Consider the following 22,191-nt stretch of genomic DNA (forward strand, 5'->3'; position numbering starts at 1 on the left):
CATGTTAATAAGTACAGAGACATGATGAGGCTCCCAGAACTTGTAATGGCTTCATGTGACAACTGCAATCTGTGAGAGTCCAGAAATCAATCCTGAATTCATTGTGGAAACAGGCTCCTATCTCTGCATGCCCATGTTTGTGTTCTTAGCCCTGAGAACTGGGTTCCTCATGGATGCATAGTACCAGCCCCAGATGAGACCCAGATGGCTGCAGGATGTATTTAAGCTGAGTTATGGAAGCTCAACCACATCAAGCATAAACTGCCAGTGTGTTCTCAGCTAAAAGGGATGGAAGTCCTAAAGGCAGGAAGAAAAGAAAAAGAAAGCGTGGTACCAGGGTGTGGGCTGGGAGGTGCTGAGTGCCTTCTGGGAGGTGCTGGTGTTTGAACTGCCGTGATGGGATTCAGCAAAATTGGATCCTGTTTTCAGCTCTGTGGGTCTTGCCCTGGTTAAAATGCTTAGTCCTAAATGCAGGGCTTTTAAGGAGCCCAGGTGGCCCAGTGCTGGTCTCTTTGTGTCTCAGTTTTCCATACTTAAGGTGGAGGAATGAGGTTTCATGTGTCCGCTCTAATTGCTAAACCTTTTGGAACGCTTTCTGCCACCCCACAGCACACATGGACACCACGGGGCCCTCATTCTGAAGTTATTCATCATTACTGAATCATTTCTGTAGTAGTCAGTCCACTTTTGGGGGCTGGAGCTCGATGCTCTTTATGGTCACTTCCAATCTAAGCCATTCTTGGATTCTATGCCTCTGTGATTCTGTAAGTACCTGTGTATGTTTAGAAGCCATTTCCCTTCTGCCTCTTTCTTCATGCTGATGGCCAGACAATGTTTTCTCCCTCTCTTCACTGCTGTTGCATCCACTGTGCAACTTAGAGACTGGATAGATGGCAGCTTATCACACTGTGTTTTATCTGATGGAGTGATTGAGAATAAGGGAATTGGCTTCTTTCTTTCTTCCCTGATCCTTTCCTCTGTTTATGCAGCTGATTTAAGACTTTGAAGAAAATTTCTAAATTATGAGTATTTCCCTTTGGAGCTTCACGTCCTGAAGTCCCATTTGTATCTGTGGTGTCTGGTTGCTGCTGAAACAACTGCAGTTTCTCCCTGCATACACTCTCTGTGTAAACCTCAGAGAAAACAGTGGATTTTTTGAGTTACTGCAGATTTGGCTGCCTTAAAAATCTGCTGCTTGGTCTGACTGCAGTGCGAAAAGAAAAAGAGGAAAAAAAATGAAGGTAATTATTTGGCTTTGGCTGTTTCTATGGAAAGATTAATTGCTGCTGGTTTAGAATTGTTACAAATTTCAGCTCTCAGATGTGATATAAAGTAGTTTGACCTAAAGCGAGTATCCCTGCTGGTTCCTTTACCCTTGTGCAATTGGGAATGGAAAGAAAATGATTTTCTATAGCTATGAATGCATGGAAACAGCAGCGGAAGGCACAGTCAGAACTGTTTGTGTTTTAGCCTGCTGTGTCCAAACTTGCAGCCCTCACCAGTCTCTTTCTTTAAGAACACTTCAGTTTACTTCAGACTTAATCCATCTGTTAGAGGAGATGCCTGGAGCCTCCACAGTCACATGCTCTTGGCAAAGCTGTATTATTAGCACTTCTTCAAAAGGTTGCACCTCCTGAAACCTTACTTATAAAAAAGCACTCTGGCGGTCAGCTTCCATTTATTAATCCTCTGTAATAGCGCTGCTTTTCTTCCTGGTAGAGAATGTGCAGATTCCCCATGTTGGCACACAAGATGCACCACAGGTCGATCAAATTCCCAGTGTGACTCTTCTGCCTGCATGGCAGTGGATAAAGAGAGGAGCACAGTGCTATCATGATGCCAGCGCCCATGCAATGATGCCCGTTCTTCAGGGAACAGATGGCAGGATCCCACCTAGGTGGAAATTCTTGAGTCATGAAGTTTCTTCCATTAACAAATCACAGAAAGCAGTTTTGAGGTTAGCAATTAACAAACCACAAAGTACAGCCTCCTGTGTTTTTCTAGGGAGGGCCATGGCTCTTCTCCAGCTCAGGTCTTCCTCTCTGTCAGAATCCATCCCATTTTGTGTCCAAATGTAAGCGAGGTGTGCTGGAATCCAACAGATGTTGACATTATTTTATCCCCTCCAGCTGTGATGTTGGAAGTATCTGCTGGGAGAGGAGTTGTATTCTTTTTCCTCTCTCTTTTCCTCCACCTTCATTATGTCTCATTTCCCAGTCGTGGCATGTACAGGGTGCCTGAGCAAGGCTAATCAGCCTTCTCCCTCCTTTCACAGGGACAGCTGAGATATTTTTTTAACACCTCTTCCTTTGCGGCTGCAATCTGTTTTGATTAAAATCACACCAGGTTCTCATTTGCATCTTTATCACTCCATGTGCCCACAAACAATCTCGCAGCTCTACCATTCCTGAATTTGCAAGAGAGAGCAAAGTGGTTCACTAGAACTACATGCAAAAATTGATTTAGTTTCTCTTGCCTGCTGGTTTCCAGCAAATCTGCCTCTGGGGAAGGAAAATATTCATATACCACCTTTGCTGAGCGTTCCCCAGGAATCAGGATTCCCTGGGCTTCCAGGCTTCCCTGGAAATGATTGACATTTTGCTATTAAGAAACTAATTTCTAATTAGATTGAAAAGTCCTGACAAAGTTATGATGTCAGTGGGGGAGAGGAGATATCTAAATCAACAAATAACATATTATAATGCTCTTGGCTGTAATCCTTTGGGTTAGACATAACTAGGTGATGCACAGACAATAGCATAGACCATGAAAACATCTAGACCAAATGGGATCTTATGGCATCACTAAAATCCAGCTCTCCTTGCTGAGATTCCAGACTTCCTTCATTGCTGCTGTTCTGGTGGCTGAGCCACTGTCAGAAGCAGATGAGGGAAAAACTGAAGAAACAACTGAGCCTGGCAATGGCTGTGGCTTCCATTTTTCTTTAGGAGAACCTTCCTGGGTGGTCCCTCATGGCCTGAGCTGTTGCGTAGATATGTTTGAAGGTTATTGAACAGAAGGATGTCATCTTTGTTCTTCCAGCCAAAAATACAGCTAATGCATAAATAATTGCATGAAGGTGTCTTGTTCTTTGGGTCTCAGATCTGGCAGTGGAGCTCAGTTAATCATGCTGGGTCCTTGGCAGATTGGATGAGAAACACCTGATCCAGATTAGCTCAGACATGGCACTTGGTTTCAAAACACAAAGGTCATAGAACAGACACTGTGGAATGCTTCTCCCAGACCACCCTTCATAAACTTCAAAAGGGTGTCAGACAAGATGTATTGCATCTCCCAGTATCATCAGGAGGCTGAGATACTTGGCTGACTCGAATGCAGTGAATACCCATTGAAAGTGATAGTATTAATGCAGCTTTTGTCCACAGTGCACACAGAAAGTGTGCATCCCTTCCTCTAGTTTGTTCTGCTGGGTGATGCATCTTTCAAGCAACCTGTCCCTCAATTAACTACTTGAGTCCTAGGCACCCATTTCAGATATATAAACTGGTCTCGGGGCAAAAAGTTATAGCACATGGCATCTGACTGCATGGAAAGCAGTTTGCACACTCCAAGTGGGTGTGATTGAAGGTTAAATACCACTTCAAATGTTGTCCTGAATGTGTTTCATGAGCTGCAGTCTTATTTAGGGATTGAGTCACAAATGAGCCCTGTACCATGTTTCTCTCTTACTCTTTATTATCTATCTTGTGATCTCTTCTGGTACAGACAGAGATTGTAGATATATCTGAACAAACAGGATAAGTGTTAGAAATGGCTTAAAGCTTAATGCTTTTCCACAACAAGGAAAAAGCCTCCACTGCTGCGTGTTTACTTCTGATTTATTCCCCAATAAAAAGGGGCGAAGTTCACTCTTTGTGAGCTCAACATTGTCTACACAAAGATGACTTCAGTGAAGTGTGTGATGTATGACTGTTATCCTTTACAAAACAGCTGGGATATTATGGGAAAGTGATCCCATACATTTTATGGGAAACGGAGCAGTGGAAGAAGCTGGTCTCCCATTTGACAAATGAGTTATCATCAAAATTGAGGTGTTTAGAGGATAAACTGCTGTTTCCTTCGTTACTGGCACAAAGAAAGGAACTTAAAACTGGGAAAGTCCAGTCACCAACCTAACTATTTAAATGAGTAGAAAGAAAAACAAATGTTAAGATGACATTTAATAGGTGTGCTTTGTTTAGTCTGTCCATTAGCTGCCATAGGTTCTTGCTGTACATAGTAACAGGCTGATGCTATTGTACACTACAGTTCAATAGATTTCCTGTATTTCTACTGATATTTCTTACAGTCTGTCTTCCTTCGTGGATTCTCATCTGGGATAATCTTTTGTGTCTCTACTTTTGTGCTGAAATGTCCCTATATATCATACAGGCGTTGACTCCAGGATCCTCATCTTCAGCGTTCTTCAGAGAGCTCTGTTTCTCTTCATGCTGCAGAAAAGCTATGAGAATAGTAAAACCTACTATTGGGCTACAAGCCCTACAGATCAGATTCCCTAGAAGCTGAAATAAATCAAAGCAGATGCAAAAGGGCTACACTGGGTTTATTAATGCCAATAGGCCTTTGACAATATCACAAGTTTTTCATATAATCCAGCTTCTAGTAGCAGTGATCCAGCATTCAAGAAGTGTGATAATGAGTGAAGGAAATTAGACTTTCAGCTTTAGCTTATTTAAGGATGTGAGTGAGTGTCCCAGGCCTGCTGTTGGGTTGGGAAGCTGCAGTTCATCCCTTACACTTCCTTCTTGTTTCAGGGAACAAGCGTGCCAAGAAAGGAAACTCAGCTCAACTCGGATTGAACTGGCTCTCAAATTTCTCCTCCAGTCTACAAAGGCCAAACAAATATAAGACTCTATCAGCTTTGAAAAGGAACCGAACACTACAATGGGACTCCCTTCACAGGTTTTGGCCTGTGCCATCTTAGGTTTGCTGTACCAGCATGCCAGTGGTGGACTCATCAAGCGAATTATCCGGCAGAAGCGGGAGACTGGGCTCAATGTGACCTTACCAGAGGATAATCAGCCTGTGGTTTTTAACCATGTCTACAACATCAAGTTGCCTGTTGGCTCCCTTTGTTCTGTGGACCTGGATGCAGCAAGCGGGGATGCAGACCTGAAGGCAGAAATTGAGCCTGTCAAGAATTACGAGGAGCATACGGTGAATGAGGGGAACCAGATCGTCTTCACGCACCGCATCAACATTCCCCGCCGGGCCTGTGGCTGTGCGGCTGCCCCAGACATCAAGGACCTGCTGAGCAGACTGGAGGAGCTGGAAGGGCTGGTATCCTCCCTCCGGGAGCAGTGTGCCAGCGGGGCTGGATGCTGTCCTAATTCCCAGACAGCAGAAGGTAAGGCAGGCTGGGGAGCCACGCGGGGAAATTCTCATGCTGGCAGCAGATCTTGTTTAGAGTAGATACTCGAATCTGTTTCAAGAAAGAACAAAAGTCAACCTGTTAAATCTGAAATGTAATCAATGTGTTTGCCAGCTTGGTTCATTCACAGTTCTAGTTTTATGGATCTGTGGGTCAGATGTTTGTCTGGGCCTTGTAGCTGTGGCATTGAGCAAGCATGGCACTTGGACAAGGTGACAGTGTCGGAGTTGAGATTAAAACTCACACAGCCCAAGGTTTTGGCTCCACATTTTGTCCCTTTGAGCAGGCTGCCAATGTAACTGTTTTAACGTCCAAGTTTTCTTTAATAGAGACCAATAAAAATACAGCGGGACGTAGGCAATAGATCAGAACTAGCGAGAAGAAATGATTTGAGAGTAAAGAAGAAAGCATCTCTCCTACTGCTGTTTGAACTGGAGAAAGGGGTTGGTCATAAGATAGAGAAAAGGTCTGGTCAGTAGTTAGGTCCTCTCTGAGCACAGAGCTGGTCTCACTGTTGGCGATACAGCGTGCTGCCTGGCTTTTTGTGTTCTGGGTGAACTGGTGAACGATGCTTCATGGTGCGTGCCCTAATGAAGCTGTCAGGAAAGCTGCTCAGTCAGTGGAAGAGGGATTTTGAGAAGAGCAGAGAAATCCAACGTGCTTATTTCACCGATCAGTTGGCAGGGGTGCTGCTTCACACCCTGACAGTAGTATGAATTAAAGCATTCCTGCTAAGTTTCATGAGAGAAAGGGAGTTTTTCATTCAAAAATGCAGGTGATTCTGTAAATCATGTCCCGTAGGGAGCTGGGAAAACCAGTCTCCTTTCAGGTCCCAGTGTGGCGCTGGCCTGACACCCCCAAGCTAAGGGTTTCCTGACTCGTTGGTGCAGGTCGCCTGGACACAGCCCCATACTGCAGTGGGCACGGCAACTACAGCACCGAGATCTGTGGCTGTGTGTGCGAGCCAGGCTGGAAAGGTCCCAATTGCTCAGAACCAGCCTGCCCACACAACTGCTTCAACCGTGGCCTCTGCGTGCGGGGCAAATGCATCTGCGAGGAAGGCTTCACCGGCGAGGACTGCAGCCAGGCTGCCTGCCCGTCTGACTGCAACGACCAAGGCAAGTGTGTGGATGGGGTATGCGTCTGCTTCGAGGGCTACACGGGCCCAGACTGTGGCGAGGAGCTCTGCCCCAATGGGTGCGGCATTCATGGGCGATGTGTGGGTGGACGCTGTGTGTGCCATGAGGGTTTCACTGGTGAGGACTGCAGTGAGCCCCTGTGCCCCAACAACTGCCACAACCGCGGGCGCTGCGTGGACAACGAGTGTGTCTGTGATGAGGGCTACACGGGAGAGGACTGCGGCGAGCTGATCTGCCCCAACGACTGCTTTGACCGTGGGCGCTGCATCAACGGGACCTGCTACTGCGAGGAGGGCTACACTGGAGAGGACTGTGGAGAGCTGACCTGCCCCAACAACTGCAATGGCAACGGGCGCTGCGAGAACGGGCTGTGCGTGTGCCACGAGGGCTTCGTGGGGGATGACTGCAGCCAGAAGAGGTGTCCAAAGGACTGCAATAACCGTGGGCGCTGCGTGGATGGGCACTGCGTGTGCCATGAGGGGTATCTGGGAGAGGACTGCGGGGAGCTGCGCTGTCCCAACGACTGCCACAACCGCGGGCGCTGCGTCAATGGGCAGTGTGTGTGTGACGAGGGATTCATTGGGGAGGACTGCGGGGAGCTGCGGTGCCCTAATGACTGCCATAACCGCGGGCGCTGCATCAACGGGCAGTGTGAGTGCCACGAGGGATTCATCGGGGAGGACTGCGGGGAGCTGCGGTGCCCCAACGACTGCAACGGCCATGGGCGGTGTGTCAATGGGCAGTGTGTGTGTGATGAGGGGTACACAGGGGAGGACTGTGGGGAACTGCGGTGCCCCAATGACTGCCACAACCGTGGGCGCTGCGTGGAGGGACGCTGCGTGTGTGACAACGGCTTCACTGGGGAGGACTGTGGGGAGCTGTCTTGTCCTAATGACTGCCACCAGCGCGGGCGCTGCGTTGATGGGCGCTGCGTGTGCCATGAGGGCTTCACCGGGGAAGACTGCCGGGAACGGTCCTGCCCCAACGACTGCAATAACGTGGGCCGCTGTGTCGAGGGACGGTGTGTCTGTGAGGAAGGTTACATGGGGATCGACTGTTCTGATGGTAGGTGGCAAATGGCCCTTTAAACTCCTTTCCATGTCATCCATCCTCTTTTTTCATCCATCAGCCTCAGAGGCTCCATGTTGTTTTTCATATAGCCAGGCTATGTGTTTCTGCTCTCCTTCATCACAGTCCAAACAGCCGAAGCAGTGGAATTAGTTTGCACAGAGCAAGCGCTTCCCCTCGCTTACTTTCCAGGGTGATATACTGTAGTGGTTGCAGGTGACTTTCAGTGGTCAGCAAGCCAGAAGTCCAATAACAGCAACAAAGATGGAGGCTGAGGAGGCAAGATGTGTGCATAAAATATGACTGTCCTATCTGAGGATGAGAGAGCCATCGTGATAGAATTGCCAGATGTCACAGATATTTCCTTGCAAGCTTTCAGAATTATTGCAGGGGCCCTGGTTATCCTTCAGCAGACCAAATGGATTTTTCTAACTTAAAACATTTATATACATAGATACATACACAATTTATATATTTAATGCATATATATATATATATATATATACATGTATATATGGAACACTATACAGTTAGATTTGACAAAGCTTAGATTAAAATAATGGAATCAGCTGGAGTGGAAACTTAGCTATAAAGCCATGTGTTTAGTTTCCCAGTACCACTGACTCTATGGAAATGGACAGAAAATGCTGGCAGCTAGATAATGACAGGCATTACACTATAAAGTAGGCAGTTTTCCTTAGGAGATCCCAGGGGAGGAGTTTTGGAACTAAGATCTTTGTAGAGTAATCAAAGAGTACTTTGGGGCTGGGAACATTGTAAAGGACAATGAATACCCTTGGAAAATAATTCCCATTTTTCATCTCCTCCTTTTGGAAGGCTCCCAAGCCACATTTTGGGCTCCTGCACGTGCAAACACGGAGTAATCTATTGAAAGTATTTACAAAAATAATCATGTTTTATGTTACTGTGGAAAATCTGTGCAATTCTGTATATCCAAACGCCAGGACTTCCAACTATAAAATCATGTGTTGCTGGCAGTTGAGTTAAAAGTCCGATTCCCTAAGGGACCCAGCTGTAGTAGTTTTGTGTCATGGCCTTGAAAGAAGGGGCTGGAACACAGTCAGCTATAGGTTATGTGCAAGCATGAAAGCAGAAATTGGCCCATTAGTACTGGAAACATCTGTAGTCTTCATCAGCTGAACATTCCTTTCTATGAGTGGCTGATTTGTGTGGCACGGCTTCCCCATTCCCTGTTTGTGAGGTGATTCTCATAAACTGCTCCTGGGAAAATGGGAAACTGGGTAGGTCATTATTTTCTGAGCCCTGAGAACTGACTTTTGTTTTGCTCTTCCCCTCTTTAGTGTCTCCTCCAACGGAGCTGACTGTAACGAATGTAACAGATAAAACTGTAAATCTGGAATGGAAGCATGAGAATCTCGTCAATGAGTACCTTGTCACCTATGTCCCTACCAGCAGTGGTGGCTTAGATCTACAGTTCACCGTACCAGGAAACCAGACATCTGCCACTATTCATGAGCTGGAGCCGGGTGTGGAATATTTCATCCGTGTCTTTGCAATCCTTAAAAACAAGAAAAGTATTCCAGTCAGTGCCAGAGTAGCGACATGTGAGTTTAATATCCCCTCTATTCAGTCATTTGTCTGTTCTGTATTATGTTTGTGTTGGGGTTTTCTTTCTTTTGTATTTTCTATTTTCAGTTCATCTTCTGTTCTCAACAAAGACAGCCTTTCACCACTTTCCTTTTCTGTTCTGTTTCAAATGCAAGGTCAATGTTAAAAGCAAAGTTCATTATCTTGGGGTCTTTGTAGATTAAGGTCCTCAATTCCTTCCTAGTAAGGTGTATTTTTAAACTTCTGGTAATGAAGATATTTCACCACCAGCATCCTCATTTATTACTTGTTGCATGTGTAATTATTATTATTTTTTAATCTTGTCACAGATCTGCCTGCTCCAGAAGGTCTGAAATTCAAATCTGTTAGAGAAACGTCTGTCCAGGTGGAGTGGGATCCTCTGAGCATTTCCTTTGATGGCTGGGAGCTGGTCTTCCGTAATATGGTAAGGAAGCTCTGTTCCTGGTGGCAAAGCCTTGCTTCTCATACAGAAGTGAAAGATCCTGAATTGGTTTTGTTTGTGTTAACTAATTGTTCCATATGTTACAGAAAAAGGATGATAACGGAGACATAACCAGCAGCTTGAAAAGGCCGGAGACATCATATATGCAGCCTGGCTTGGCACCAGGACAACAATATAATGTATCCCTTCATATAGTGAAAAACAATACCAGGGGACCAGGCCTATCCCGAGTGATAACCACAAGTAAGCACAACCTGTATAGCAATAGTACAACCAAAGAAACAACTGCTGGTTGATGCAGCCTGGGGAGTTTTAAAACAAAGAGAAAATATAACTCAATAAGGTGCATTCTTAGGGAAACAGAAGAAAAAAAGCACTGGAGCTTTTAATGACAAAGACATTAGAAAAAAATATTTGCTTTCCAAATCACCTGTTTAAAGAGGAAAGGAGATTTATTCTTGTCTGGTAGCTACCAGCATGCACTTTTATTCTTTCCTAAAAGGTACATCCACAGAAGCTGGAACTTCTTTCATCCTGCTGATATTGGCATGACAAAATTGCTTAGGAAAGAGTTTCTATTGTGTAGAACTCAGAGTTTCTGATTGTCCTTGTTTTGGCAACCTCAGATGTTAATGAATTTAATGAATTTGTTTCTGATGAATTGGCTCCACTTGGCAAATAAGGAAGAAAGTAAATGAAGACAAGCTTCATTCTGTAGAAGCTGGTCATGTTAATTTTGTTCTGAAGCAATTAAAATTAAAAGTTATGAATTTCCTGTTGAGATTTATTTAAAAATTTTAATAACATTTTCTCCTCATTAAAACAGAACTTGATGCCCCTAGCCAGATTGAGGCAAAAGATGTCACAGACACCACAGCTCTGATCACATGGTCCAAACCCTTGGCTGAAATTGAAGGCATAGAGCTCACATATGGCCCCAAGGATGTTCCAGGGGACAGGACTACCATTGACCTCTCTGAGGATGAAAACCAATATTCTATTGGAAACCTGAGGCCACACACAGAATATGAAGTGACACTCATCTCTCGGCGAGGGGACATGGAGAGTGACCCTGCAAAAGAAGTCTTTGTCACAGGTAAGAAGGCTGGGTGACAATCCAGATTTCTGTGAGTTTAGTGTCATCACCATCAGTCTTCCTGTGCTGTTTGTATCATGTTGCTTGAGCTGATAGTCACTGCATCAACACAGTACCTATATGAAAGAGGGGAAGGTTTTTCTGTGCCTTACATACTTTACTGGCTCACCAAAACATTCAGGCCCTTCAAGTCTCTAAATATTTGCTGAAAATGGGAATTATACTATTAAGCCACTTAGAAGCTTTTTCTCATCATACCCTAAATCCTTACTCCTCAAATCAAATTCCTCTGGATAACTGTCTGTTTGCTGAGCTAAATATCTTCCATGGTTCTCCTTCCATCTAAGACCTTACTTCTGCTTGCCTAAATCCATAACAGATTGGCAAAAAACATTGTTTTTTTCTTTTCTTCAAATGTTTTTTGTCATGTGTTTTTTTTAAAGATTACTTTCTTCCTGTGTCATCCTGGGGATGCTTTTTGAAGGTATGGGTCATCATACTAAAAAGAATCTGCTTAATGTAGTTAAGTGATATCATACAAGAGGGAACAATGTCAGCTTCATGGGCCATGTTCACCTCCTAAAATGGACTGTTGTAAAGGACTGTTGTCCTAAGACAATTAATTATTCCTGTTATTTATATGTGGTTTTATTTATTTATGTGCTTATTACAGATTTGGATGCTCCACGAAACCTGAAGCGAGTGTCACAGACAGACAACAGCATCACTTTGGAGTGGAAGAACAGCCATGCGAATATTGATAATTACCGAATTAAGTTTGCTCCCATTTCTGGTGGAGACCACACTGAGCTGACAGTGCCAAAGGGCAACCAAGCAACAACCAGAGCTACACTCACAGGTAAGGGAATCAAGAAATTGTTACTAATGTCCTCCTGCTGCCATTAGCATGGAGCACAGGACCAAAAGATCCTTTTGATCACTATATATAAGAGCAGCAAGTAGAGCTTGCACATTGTGAGTGGAAGCGGTTAAATTAAAATGCAGGTGATATATATTTACAGACCCACAGGTGGGTCAAGAGTCATTTGACTTTCATATGCATCTCACCCGCTGGTTACTTGCCTGAGTTCTGGGTCATGTCTTAGTGGAGATCATTTGACATCTGTAAGTTCAGGAGGCTTTTGAATGTACTAAGGATGATGTTACTTACGCCAGCTTGCAGCTTTTCCATGTGTATACAAACAGCCATACTGTCCTGGTACTTGTCCCATGTAATGAGGTTGTCTGCATATAGTATAGCATGCATTCAGACTTTATTTAAGCAAACATACCTGTAGGCATCTCTCATGGGCAGGGACTCATATGTCTATTCCTCATCTCTTAGGTTTGAGACCTGGAACTGAATATGGCATTGGAGTGACAGCAGTGAGACAGGACAGGGAAAGTGCTCCTGCTACCATTAATGCTGGCACTGGTGAGTAGCTTGATCTTTTTTGCTCTGGAGAAAGAAGTAAATCTTTACTCACAACATCTCCTTTTCCCTGGGTAAATGCTCTGAGGGCTTAAATTCTTTCTGTCCTTCATGCAGTGCTAGCTGAAGTGAACATAAGTGGTGGAAATTTAGATTTAGCGTGCTTTGTCTATAAAAGAAAACTTCCTTTTCCTCTACTTACATGAAGCAATGGGACTTCTATAATCCATTCTATGATTCTGTGACTTCCATAGCTCAGAGTAGCAGGTGAGACTCTGATCTGTCCCTACACACTCAGTACAGTTGCTGCTCTCCAGATGTCTGAAAACTTGTCCCAGGGAACTTCAGAGATGACTAAACTTTACTTTTTTCACCTGTAGATCTTGATAACCCCAAAGACTTGGAAGTCAGTGACCCCACTGAAACCACCCTGTCCCTTCGCTGGAGAAGACCGGTGGCCAAATTTGATCGTTACCGCCTCACTTACGTTAGCCCCTCTGGAAAGAAGAACGAAGTGGAGATCCCTGTGGACAGCACCTCTTTTATCCTGAGAGGATTAGACGCGGGGACAGAGTACACCATCAGTCTGGTGGCAGAGAAAGGCAGACACAAAAGCAAACCCACAACTGTCAAGGGTTCGACTGGTGAGTAACAGCTTTCAGTGAGTGCCACGCACCAGGTCCTTGGTCCGTGGTCTGAGTGCACCTTCACCTGATTTTCTAAGCTGTGTTTAAAAACATCCTCTGCCTGCAAAGCAGGCTTAGCTCTGTCTAGCGTGACTCGCTAATTGAGGAACGGTTGTGTTTAGCTCCATGTTCTCAATGATTTCTTTGCTTACCCTTTGAGAAGGCTCACAAAGAACACAGCTATTTGTTCTGCAGGAAATGCAGACCTCATCCTTTGTTTGATGTGAGGCTGCTTTTTTGTATGTTGTCTTAAAACTTGTTTTATATTCTACAGCCAAAATCTAGGAGGAAGAGCAACCAGAATGCTTCTAGTATTGCTTGTTCCTGCCTAATGAGTTCTCTTCACAGCATGCCTCCACCCGTCATGCAGGGTCAACAGGGCTCTGATGTTGCCCTTCCTCAGTTTTCTCATCCAGAAGCAGAAACAGGCTATTGTCACAAATCTGGTCACAGTCACTCTTTCCATTGGATACATGACTATTATATTTGTCTACAATGAAGGAATCCATTTGTACGAACCACTCGACTTAACTAGAACCAATGGACCATTCCTTGAATGAGGTTTCTCTGTGAAACTTTATGCTCTGAAGTTTGTTGCATACGGATCATATCTCATTATAGAACATAAGTGAGTCTTGAATCTTTAAGTGCCTTTAGCCTAAACCTTGTGAGGCTCAGCCTCAGGTGCTGCAAGGGAGCAGAGGCAGTGAATAAGAATCAGTGGGGCTGGAATTATTCTCCTTAGCACATGTCAAGGTTTCTAACCTTTTCCCCCAATGTGAGCCATTTCTCTAGCTCAGGGGACCTTTCTGGCAGCATGTCTGGAGAGTGTTACGTGAGACTGACAACTAATCCATAGAGTGGGCACGTAATGCAGCTCTGAGAAAGCCGAGCAGTCAGACTGCAGCTTTGTTCCATCTTCTTCTGGTTCTGGAGCCCTGCCTGCATAGCACAATGTGGGCCCTTAAGGAGGTGGAATGGTAATACATCAGGCTGTGGAAATAAATGAGTGCACATTTGCAAAACCAAGTGCCAACCTCGCATTCCTCTGCTGAAGGACCCAGATTGTGCAGCAACTGCTGACAGATCGTGGATGTGATAGTGCCTTGCCACTGGAAATGAGCTGCACACAGGAGCATGGCTTGGAGAAGCAAGTTTTCCATTCTGTTGAATGTTTTAAAGAAGATTTATGCTGTTTACTGAAGACTTCTGTCTGTGTTGTGCATCATACCCTCTTCCTCTCCTGGCTTATTCTAGTCTCAGATGCACTGCTCCTTTTGTATGTAGACTCAAAGAAACATTAGGAAGAGTGATTAGGTGAGACAGCTCGATGGGAAACTGCAGTGCTGACCCCTAGGAAAATGGATTTACCAGTAAAGGTTGTCCATTTATTCAGCTGATTCCTCTATGGAGAGAACCTGGAATCTCAGATTTGTAGCAGTAGTTTCTGTAGTATTTCTGGACTCTGATATATTCCAGTGTTTTTCTCTGTGTTTAAACAGCTGGTTGAGAGAGGGGAAAGCTGTTTAGCCAAAGTGTTCTTAAAAGAACACCAACACTTTAGTGGACCGTGGTTCTTCATTCCTCTTTGAGGGAACTGCAGTGATACCCTGCAGTGAGGTTGAGCTGATTAGAGATTCTGCAGTGAAACTCGTTGATAGCCTCTCTTGGAAAATAATGTGAGATCCAAGAGACGGAAGCAGAAATAATACAAAATACTCTTTGCTTCATCCCAAGTAACCGGGGAAATGTCCTGGCAAGACGTGAACATTCTTCTGAGTAAAACTCCAGTGAAGCATTACAGTGGAATTCCTCAAAAGGCCAGCAGCAGCAGCGTGGACATATTTTGGCCATATTCAGCCTGAAGATTTTACTAAGAGAATGATACTAAGAAGTATCCTAGTCTGAGAAAGAGCATATGTTTGTTGTCCATCAAGTTGCATTCCTCTCAGCTTTCAGCTCTTTGGCATCTGCTACTCATTCATCTCAGCACCGTGAATCAGCCTATCTGGCTGTCATCCACCCACCTAGAGCTCCTACAGCTCTGTTTTCTTCCCTTCTATTCCTCTGCTTTCTCTGTCAATTATTTGATCTCCATCCGTGCTGCTGTCCTGCAGTTCAACTGTATTCCAGATTTTCTGTTATCCATTTGAGCTTGTTCTGAGAGTATATTTTCGAGCTAAAAATTCTGCATTTATTTGAAAACATTTTTAAATTGATCTCTCTCTTCTGAAAAGTTATTTTTTTCTTTTTCTGGTACATGAATTTGGAGACAGATAACTGAATCCTGAGAACATATTCCTGCTACTCTGACTGATGGTGGTAGATGAGTTGCTTTCTCATAATTGAATGCCATGGAGCATGAAAGCTAGGCAGTCACTGAGGTGTGAAATGATGTGGTTTTCCACTAATGAGGAGATAATTCTGCATGGCTAATTGAAGTGTCAGAAAAATCACCTGCCTGTTGCCTTACAGCTGTGATCAGAAATGCATTAGAAGTTTTCTACTGCTCTCAGGTTTTTGGAATCTGGCTGTGCTACAAGCTGTGCTCATAGATCTGTTCAGCATGTTGAAGGCCAAGCCTACTTCTCTTCCACCCTTTTTGGATCTCTTTGAAGGCTGCTCTAATTCATTCAGCTTTATAGTTTAGGGTCCCCTCCCCTTTCTTCAAAATCCAGCACTTATCAAAGTGGATCACCCCTCCAAGCATGTTTTTACTTGGGTAGGAGGAGATTTAGCATGTTTCTGTGTGTCTCATTTCTCAGCCTGCATTTGATATTGTTGCGATAACTGGCATGCATTCCAGCACTGGTTTGGATCAGTAGCGCTGACTGCTGTGCTGTAGTCAAGATAAAAGGCATGGTTGAGAGATGTAGAGTTCAAATGCTTGCCGATGTAAATTAGCAAAGTTCCTTGGAAGCAGATGAAGTGGACTGATTTACGTCAACCGAGGATGGATCCATCCATTTCTCCACTGAAAGCACGTTGGCTGAAAGCTGTGCTCAACGTCTGTGGCTCTGGATCCACTGCTTAGTGTGGCTCTGTGTGGGAACCAGGTACTTGGTGATGCTGCCTGTGCTTCCAACTTGGATTCAGTCTCCAAAATAGAAGCACTCTGTCTTTTCTGATCTTAGAGCTCTTTAATGAAAGCACAGAAACTGTTTTGTAGCAGGTATTAGCTGTCATGTACTGTATTTGGGGGGTTATTATCAGGAGATTTTAACTTGTAATTTACCTTCATTTAGCACATCTAGTCACAACATCTGGAGAACCAGACAGTGTAACATCATTCAGTGTTATCAGTCCTGCTCCTACACAGCTTAAGTCACTTAACAAATCCCAGCACTGGTCCCCATATTCTGCATTAGGTGCCCACTGACCTTCCCATCTCAGAAGTCACTGATGCTCTTCGTGACCTTAACATAACCCACAGGACTTTCAGTAGTTTCACCCTGTCTTGGGCAGCACAGAACGAGGTATTTGATCAGTTCCTTATCACCCTGAAAGACCTGTCCAGTTTAAACAGAACTCAGGAAATCTTTTTGCTGGGCAACCAACAAGAAACAGAAATTACCAATCTCACATCTGACATTCAATACCAATTAACCTCCGTGGAAGCACTCAAGGCCAGCTCTCTTGGGCCATGGAAGCCCTAGCTGCTACAGGTATTTTCTATCGATTCATTAGACACGTGTTCCTCTTCTGCTTTGAAATACAGAACATCATTTTCATACTGCTGTTCCACTGTAGAAATGCAAAGCTTTGTGAGTGATGCCTTTCTTCTTAGTTGCAGTTGCTTATTTATTTACTTTTTTTTATTGCATGGGATAAAACATATGGAATGAGAGCCTTGAGTTATACAGCATGGACAATGCTCCATGCAGCTTTGAAGGTGATGTAGCATCACTTCTCTCTTTCCAAACTGCATGTGAAGAGAAGCATTGATGCATCTGCTATTTACAAGGCATGTGAAAATAGCAAGATATTACAGGGATTTATTGGGGCTGTGATCCAAAGCACAAAAGAAAGACTGCAAGGAGGTTGCAGCTTGCAGCACTGGCATGGAAGTGGTGATGTTAGAGAAAAAAGGGATTGCAACACATTGGGAGTTTACCCTTCTGAAAACTTACACCTGCTGTCCTTATTATGTGAATTTCATGAGGAAACTGGACTGTAGCCCCAGATCTCAGTTCTACAAAGTACCACTGTCAAAGTTCACACCTGAAAAACTGATCTAGGGACTAATGACCATAGCAGAACACCTGCAAAAGAAATGCAATTTGTGATGTGAGATAAGACATTCACATATAAACACACAGATTATTACTGCACACCTAGAAAATAGTCAGAGCAGCCTTATCTCTCAATGGTGTGTTCTCTCTTTTTTTTTGAGTTAAGAAACATCATCCTTTGATATAATTTGCGATGGCACTGTGGTTGTTTTGTCATATATGTTGGATGCTTAATGGATGAGGTTTACGGTGGTCTTCAACCACCCAACTTGGTGCATGAGTTTATATGAGAAACTGTCAGCTCCTTGACAGCATGATGGGGTTGGGCGCACTCCTGTTTCAGACATGCATGAGACGTAACTGGGAGGCAAAGGGGCTCTGCATCTTGGATGGGAATGAAAGTGAGCAATCTTAACAGAAATGTGAATTGCTCCTAAGCTGTGATGGTTACTTATTATAATCAAGCCTTCACTTGGAATATTTACTGTACTTTAACTTTTGCTTAGCTTCATTTTCATTTGAAGTTGATGTGTTTATTTTCTTTCCATTGCCACCAAAAGTCATTATTTCTGATACAACCAGTTCTTTTTCTGTTTCGTTTTCTTTCAGCTAAATGGTGCTATCTTGACGTGATTCATATTTTAGCTCCACGGTTGTCCTGTTCCTGATAAAGCTGAACAGCTCTGGATTCCTGTGCTCTTTTGTTGAGCATCATTGTGTTGTTTCATAAACAATCTCTTCCTTTCTGACAGGATGAGAAAACCTCATCCAGACTTTGCAGAGTAGTAGTAATTTATGTTAGTGAATATATACTACTGGGTTGTTTTTTTCCCCACGAAACTGCTAATTTTATGGAATCATTTGTGTTTTCTCAGCAATGGAAGCCTTGCTACTGGGAAAAAGACCTAAACTTTGATGTTTAACAACAGCTGAGAGTTAGCTCTGATGGCTCCAAGTTTCCTAAGCCACCCTTATGATGGCATATGAGAATGCTAATTTCTGTGAAGGCAGATTTCAATTTTAGATTAGTATGAGTATCTGTGAAGATCCAAGCGTATCTGCCTCTGGGAAGGCTTTGGTGGCAGAATAATGTAATGTACTGAAGATATGTCTATTACACTGAAGATATGCAGACAACGAGATTTTCCCTTCTTTGCTATTTTGGATTAGAAATAGTTTGGAAGAATAAATAGCATCTTTCAATTAAAAGCATAACCATCTGAATCCCAAGTGCTAGAAGCTCAGAGCCTTGCTAGCCTTACAACAGGCATTACTGCAGTATTCATAGTCACTTCATAATGTCAAATGCCAAACTCTTAATAGCAGCAGTAAAGTGGTTATGGTAATACTCGTATCATAGGGAGTTGTAATTAATATTATCAAAACACATCCAGCTGTAAGATGGTCTATAAACTGCTTTCTGTGAGCAGTCTTTCAGCATTAATGTGATTATTATTTATTATTATGGTTCTTTTCTTACTGTTCTGTCTTGCCAAGTCTCCAAAGAGACTTTATGAGTTACCTGGGGCAGCTGGGAATGCAAATGTGCGTGGGGGTGCATCTCTGTGCTACTTGCTTCCAAATGAAATTCATTAACTCTGAAAGTCATTAAGTAATACCTCATTGCCACTGGTCTGTAACCTGAGTAACTGACTGACTCTCTGTCCTTATTCAGAGGAAGAACCTGAGCTTGGAAACTTATCAGTGTCAGAGACTGGCTGGGATGGTTTCCAGCTCACCTGGACAACAGCTGATGGGGCCTATGAGAACTTTGTCATTCAGGTGCAGGAATCTGACAATCCAGAAGAAACCTGGAACATTACAGTCCCCGGCGGACAGCACTCTGTGAACATTACAGGCCTCAAGGCCAACACACCTTATAACGTCACACTTTACGGTGTGATTCGAGGCTACAGAACCAAACCCCTTTATGTTGAAACCACGACAGGTATCTTTTCATCCAGCCTAACTGTTCCCTTTCGTTGCAGACAGGGACACGAGCCAGAGCTATTGCAACTGCTTGACAAAGCTTGCTCACTCGGTCTGCTTTGCATGGGTGCACTGAACTCATTAAAGCTTGGCTGAACATCTCTGGCGTGGAAATGTCTCATGATCAGACTTTCCAATAAGTGTCTCAGTGCCCCCATGGAGCCATTTTGCTTTCAGGAATGCTCTTTTTACCCCTTTCAGAATGGCTTGTTTTGTTCCCTTTATTCACTTCTCTGCTAACTGACGCTAACTAAAACCCAACTGGCTGTTGCACATGCTCAGGAAAGTCCAGGTTGCCTTGTGAAATTCTATTTGTAGCCCAGATAAGCAAAGCCCAGGGGCATGTTTGAGTTTTGCCTTTCAGAAGCTGTTTCTGAAACTACAGACCAGCTTCTGCATACGTACAACACCGGGGGCATAGTCTGACTCAAGGACAAGGCCCTTCCATATGTTCTCATATGGAGAACACGAGCAAATTTCTACCAAGAATGTTTTCATACATTGAGCCACATGAAGTTCAAACAATTGGATTGTTCTGAGAAAGATACAATGCAAGAAAGCCACATTTAACCAAAATACTGCGGCATAACAGTGAGCTGAAAGAAGGAAGGTCAGCCTTCCATCATCAGAAGCTTGAGTGAGGCTAATCAAGAGCCATAAACATAGTTTTCTGGCTGATCTTATGCTAATCCACTGCACTTTGGATAAAGGTTTGCTTATCATGAACTTCTACTGTGAGAAGCAAATAGAAATCTGTCCTATGTGGCTCAGTGAATCTTTCAGGTGATTACACTTTCTCTGTAATGAGCAGGATACAAATAGGCAACAGAGGGACACCAGTGACTCTTCCTTTGGGTGATTCCTCTGGGCTTCCCTACAGACTTTGCAACCTCCTGCCATTGTGAGACAGCCAGAGCTTGCTCATATTTACTTTTCCCAAGCACGTATTGCCCAGCACAGAAGGGGGTAAAAGTACATGTAACAGCAAAACAAAATGAAAGCGTTATACTCAGCAGAGCTTGCCTGTTTCAGTAGTGCTTTAAGTGGCTTGGCTTCAGTAGTGATGTGTGTGGCACAGGGCACTTGCCTTGGGCTGCATCCTGCTGCAGTCTGGGAGCACTGTGCTTTGAGGGTCTGGTAGCAGATTGTCCATTGAAAACAGACAAATGTGGAAAGGCAAAAGAAGCTGTAGAGGAACAAACAAGAAAACAGACATGATGGGTGTCCTGCCCAAACGCGCAGTGTGCTCTCCCTTTATAAACTTAATGAAAACAGCTGAAGATTCCCTGCTGAGGTTTTCCCTTCCATTTCTGGGTCATACTCAGCATCCGGCTTTTCAGAATTATCCCTTCTGGGGACTTTCAATTGTCAGAATTTTCTGAGCCTTCCTGGAGCATATCAAGGATGTCTGCGGAGAGGAAGAAACCCCAAGGCAGCTATCACTGCTTTGCATTTTGGCTCCAGCTCCCAAATTACACGCCAGCTTTCATAAACTTAAGCTGAAAGGGAAACTGGAAGGACTAAAACAAAACACAACCTTTTCCTCTGGATACAGCTTTTCCTCTAGTTTCAGCTGCTCCTAAAACTGGAAGCTGACTTCTCCAAATGCCCTGGGGTGCTTGGAAATGTTCTTTTGGGACCTCTTTCTTGCTCAGACCTCAAAGATGCATGGCTGCAAAAGGAAATAGCTAAAGCTCTTAACCTCCCTTTATTTCTTTTTCTTTCTTTTTTCCCTTCTCCTTTTCCTCTTATCATTTTGAGTTGCTGTCATTTAATTTCTTCCCTTTTAAGACCTATTTTGCTTGTAGCAAGCTTTTACTTAAACCCTTCTCTCCAAGGGCAGCTTGGAGTGCTGTCAGCATGAGCAGATTGAAGCAGTTCATTTCAGAGCAGGACGGGGTACGGGGCTGTCCCCTTCTGACCAGTGTTGTTTCCCTCCTCAGGAGCACTCCCCGGAGTTGGTGAGCTAATCGTTTCCGACATTACTCCTGAAAGCTTCAACCTTTCTTGGACGACCACCAGTGGGGACTTTGACGCCTTTACTATTGAAATTATTGATTCTAACAGGTTGCTGGAGCCCATGGAGTTCAACATCTCAGGCGATTCAAGAACAGCTCATATCTCAGGGCTTTCCCCCAGCACTGATTTTATTGTCTACCTCTATGGGATCTCTCACGGTTTCCGCACACAGGCAATAAGTGCTGCGGCTACAACAGGTATATAAAAGCTACCTCAGTGCTAACTCTCCTTTCTTCTAACTCTTCCTTGCAGGTTGTGCCCATTTCCCTGCCCTCAGATACCCCATCAGTCTGCCCACTGCCAAATTCTCTACCTCACTGTTTGACACCTTCTAAAGAAGACCTGCCGCAGACATTTTGAGCTGTGAATGTTAAGCCACCGTCCCATCCAGCGAAGTCAGTCAATCACAGTGTGATGTAATATCATTCACATAATGATGTGTTAGCTCTTGTTCAAACATTAGGGTAGGGATAATCTCTGAGTTCGATGAGAAGCAAAACAGATTTCCCAAAAAGCAAGTGGGAGATGATTCAGTGCTGTGCTGTGCAGCATTGAGGACACACTCCTTTCATATAAGCCAATTTATAGATACAGTTTTTATCCTGATTCTCTAAATGGGTTTCAGGCAAATTTCAGTCTGTCAGCAGGTTCCTACAGGGCCAATACATTGCTTGAATTTGGCTTTCAGAGTTCAGTTTTGATTTGATGTTGGCAAATGAAGTAGGTAGGCATTTAGCTGTTGGCACTTTGCATGTCCTGAGTTTTTACCATTGATAGTGTGTCCAGAAAAGGCTCTTAAAAAGAGGGAAGTGTCAAATATGCTGTAGCCAATCACAGTGTGGAAGTGGAACAAGAGAGGGCTACAGAAGCAGAAGGTGCTTCTCACAGCAGACAGATAATAGACCACGTTGTGATCATTTAACATCTCTGCCAATTGTCACCTGCTGACATGAGCTCAAGAAAAGTTGTCATAGCAGTTTGTCATAGCAGGAGATTAAGGTGGTCAGTGATGTCAAGTTTAATATCAAATATCAGTGGTCAAGATAGTACCGAGTTGTATTTTCTAGCATCAGTAGATTGTGAAT

General features: G+C 43.9%; 1 protein-coding gene across 11 annotated transcripts in view; it reads left to right on the forward strand.

Moving 5' to 3' along the window:
- Positions 1–22,191, forward strand: part of TNC (tenascin C) — a 65,467-nt gene that overhangs the window by 26,684 nt on the left and 16,592 nt on the right. For 9 of the 11 annotated variants that reach the window (XM_085520943.1, XM_015878774.3, XM_015878776.3 and 6 more), the window contains 11 exons: positions 4,776–5,368; positions 6,283–7,596; positions 8,922–9,185; positions 9,519–9,634; positions 9,739–9,895; positions 10,479–10,748; positions 11,422–11,607; positions 12,094–12,183; positions 12,561–12,824; positions 18,774–19,046; positions 21,031–21,303. In XM_085520943.1, coding sequence (XP_085377069.1) covers positions 4,906–5,368; positions 6,283–7,596; positions 8,922–9,185; positions 9,519–9,634; positions 9,739–9,895; positions 10,479–10,748; positions 11,422–11,607; positions 12,094–12,183; positions 12,561–12,824; positions 18,774–19,046; positions 21,031–21,303 — 3,670 coding nt within the window. In that variant the 5' untranslated portion in view covers positions 4,776–4,905. The remainder of the gene's footprint in view (positions 1–4,775; positions 5,369–6,282; positions 7,597–8,921; positions 9,186–9,518; positions 9,635–9,738; positions 9,896–10,478; positions 10,749–11,421; positions 11,608–12,093; positions 12,184–12,560; positions 12,825–18,773; positions 19,047–21,030; positions 21,304–22,191) is intronic. The other 2 variants (XM_015878780.3, XM_085520946.1) reach the window with 1 other exon arrangement.

Source organism: Coturnix japonica, chromosome 21 (assembly GCF_054131305.1).
Source record: "Coturnix japonica strain WE chromosome 21, WE-NBRP24, whole genome shotgun sequence".
Taxonomy (NCBI): Eukaryota; Metazoa; Chordata; class Aves; order Galliformes; family Phasianidae; genus Coturnix; species Coturnix japonica.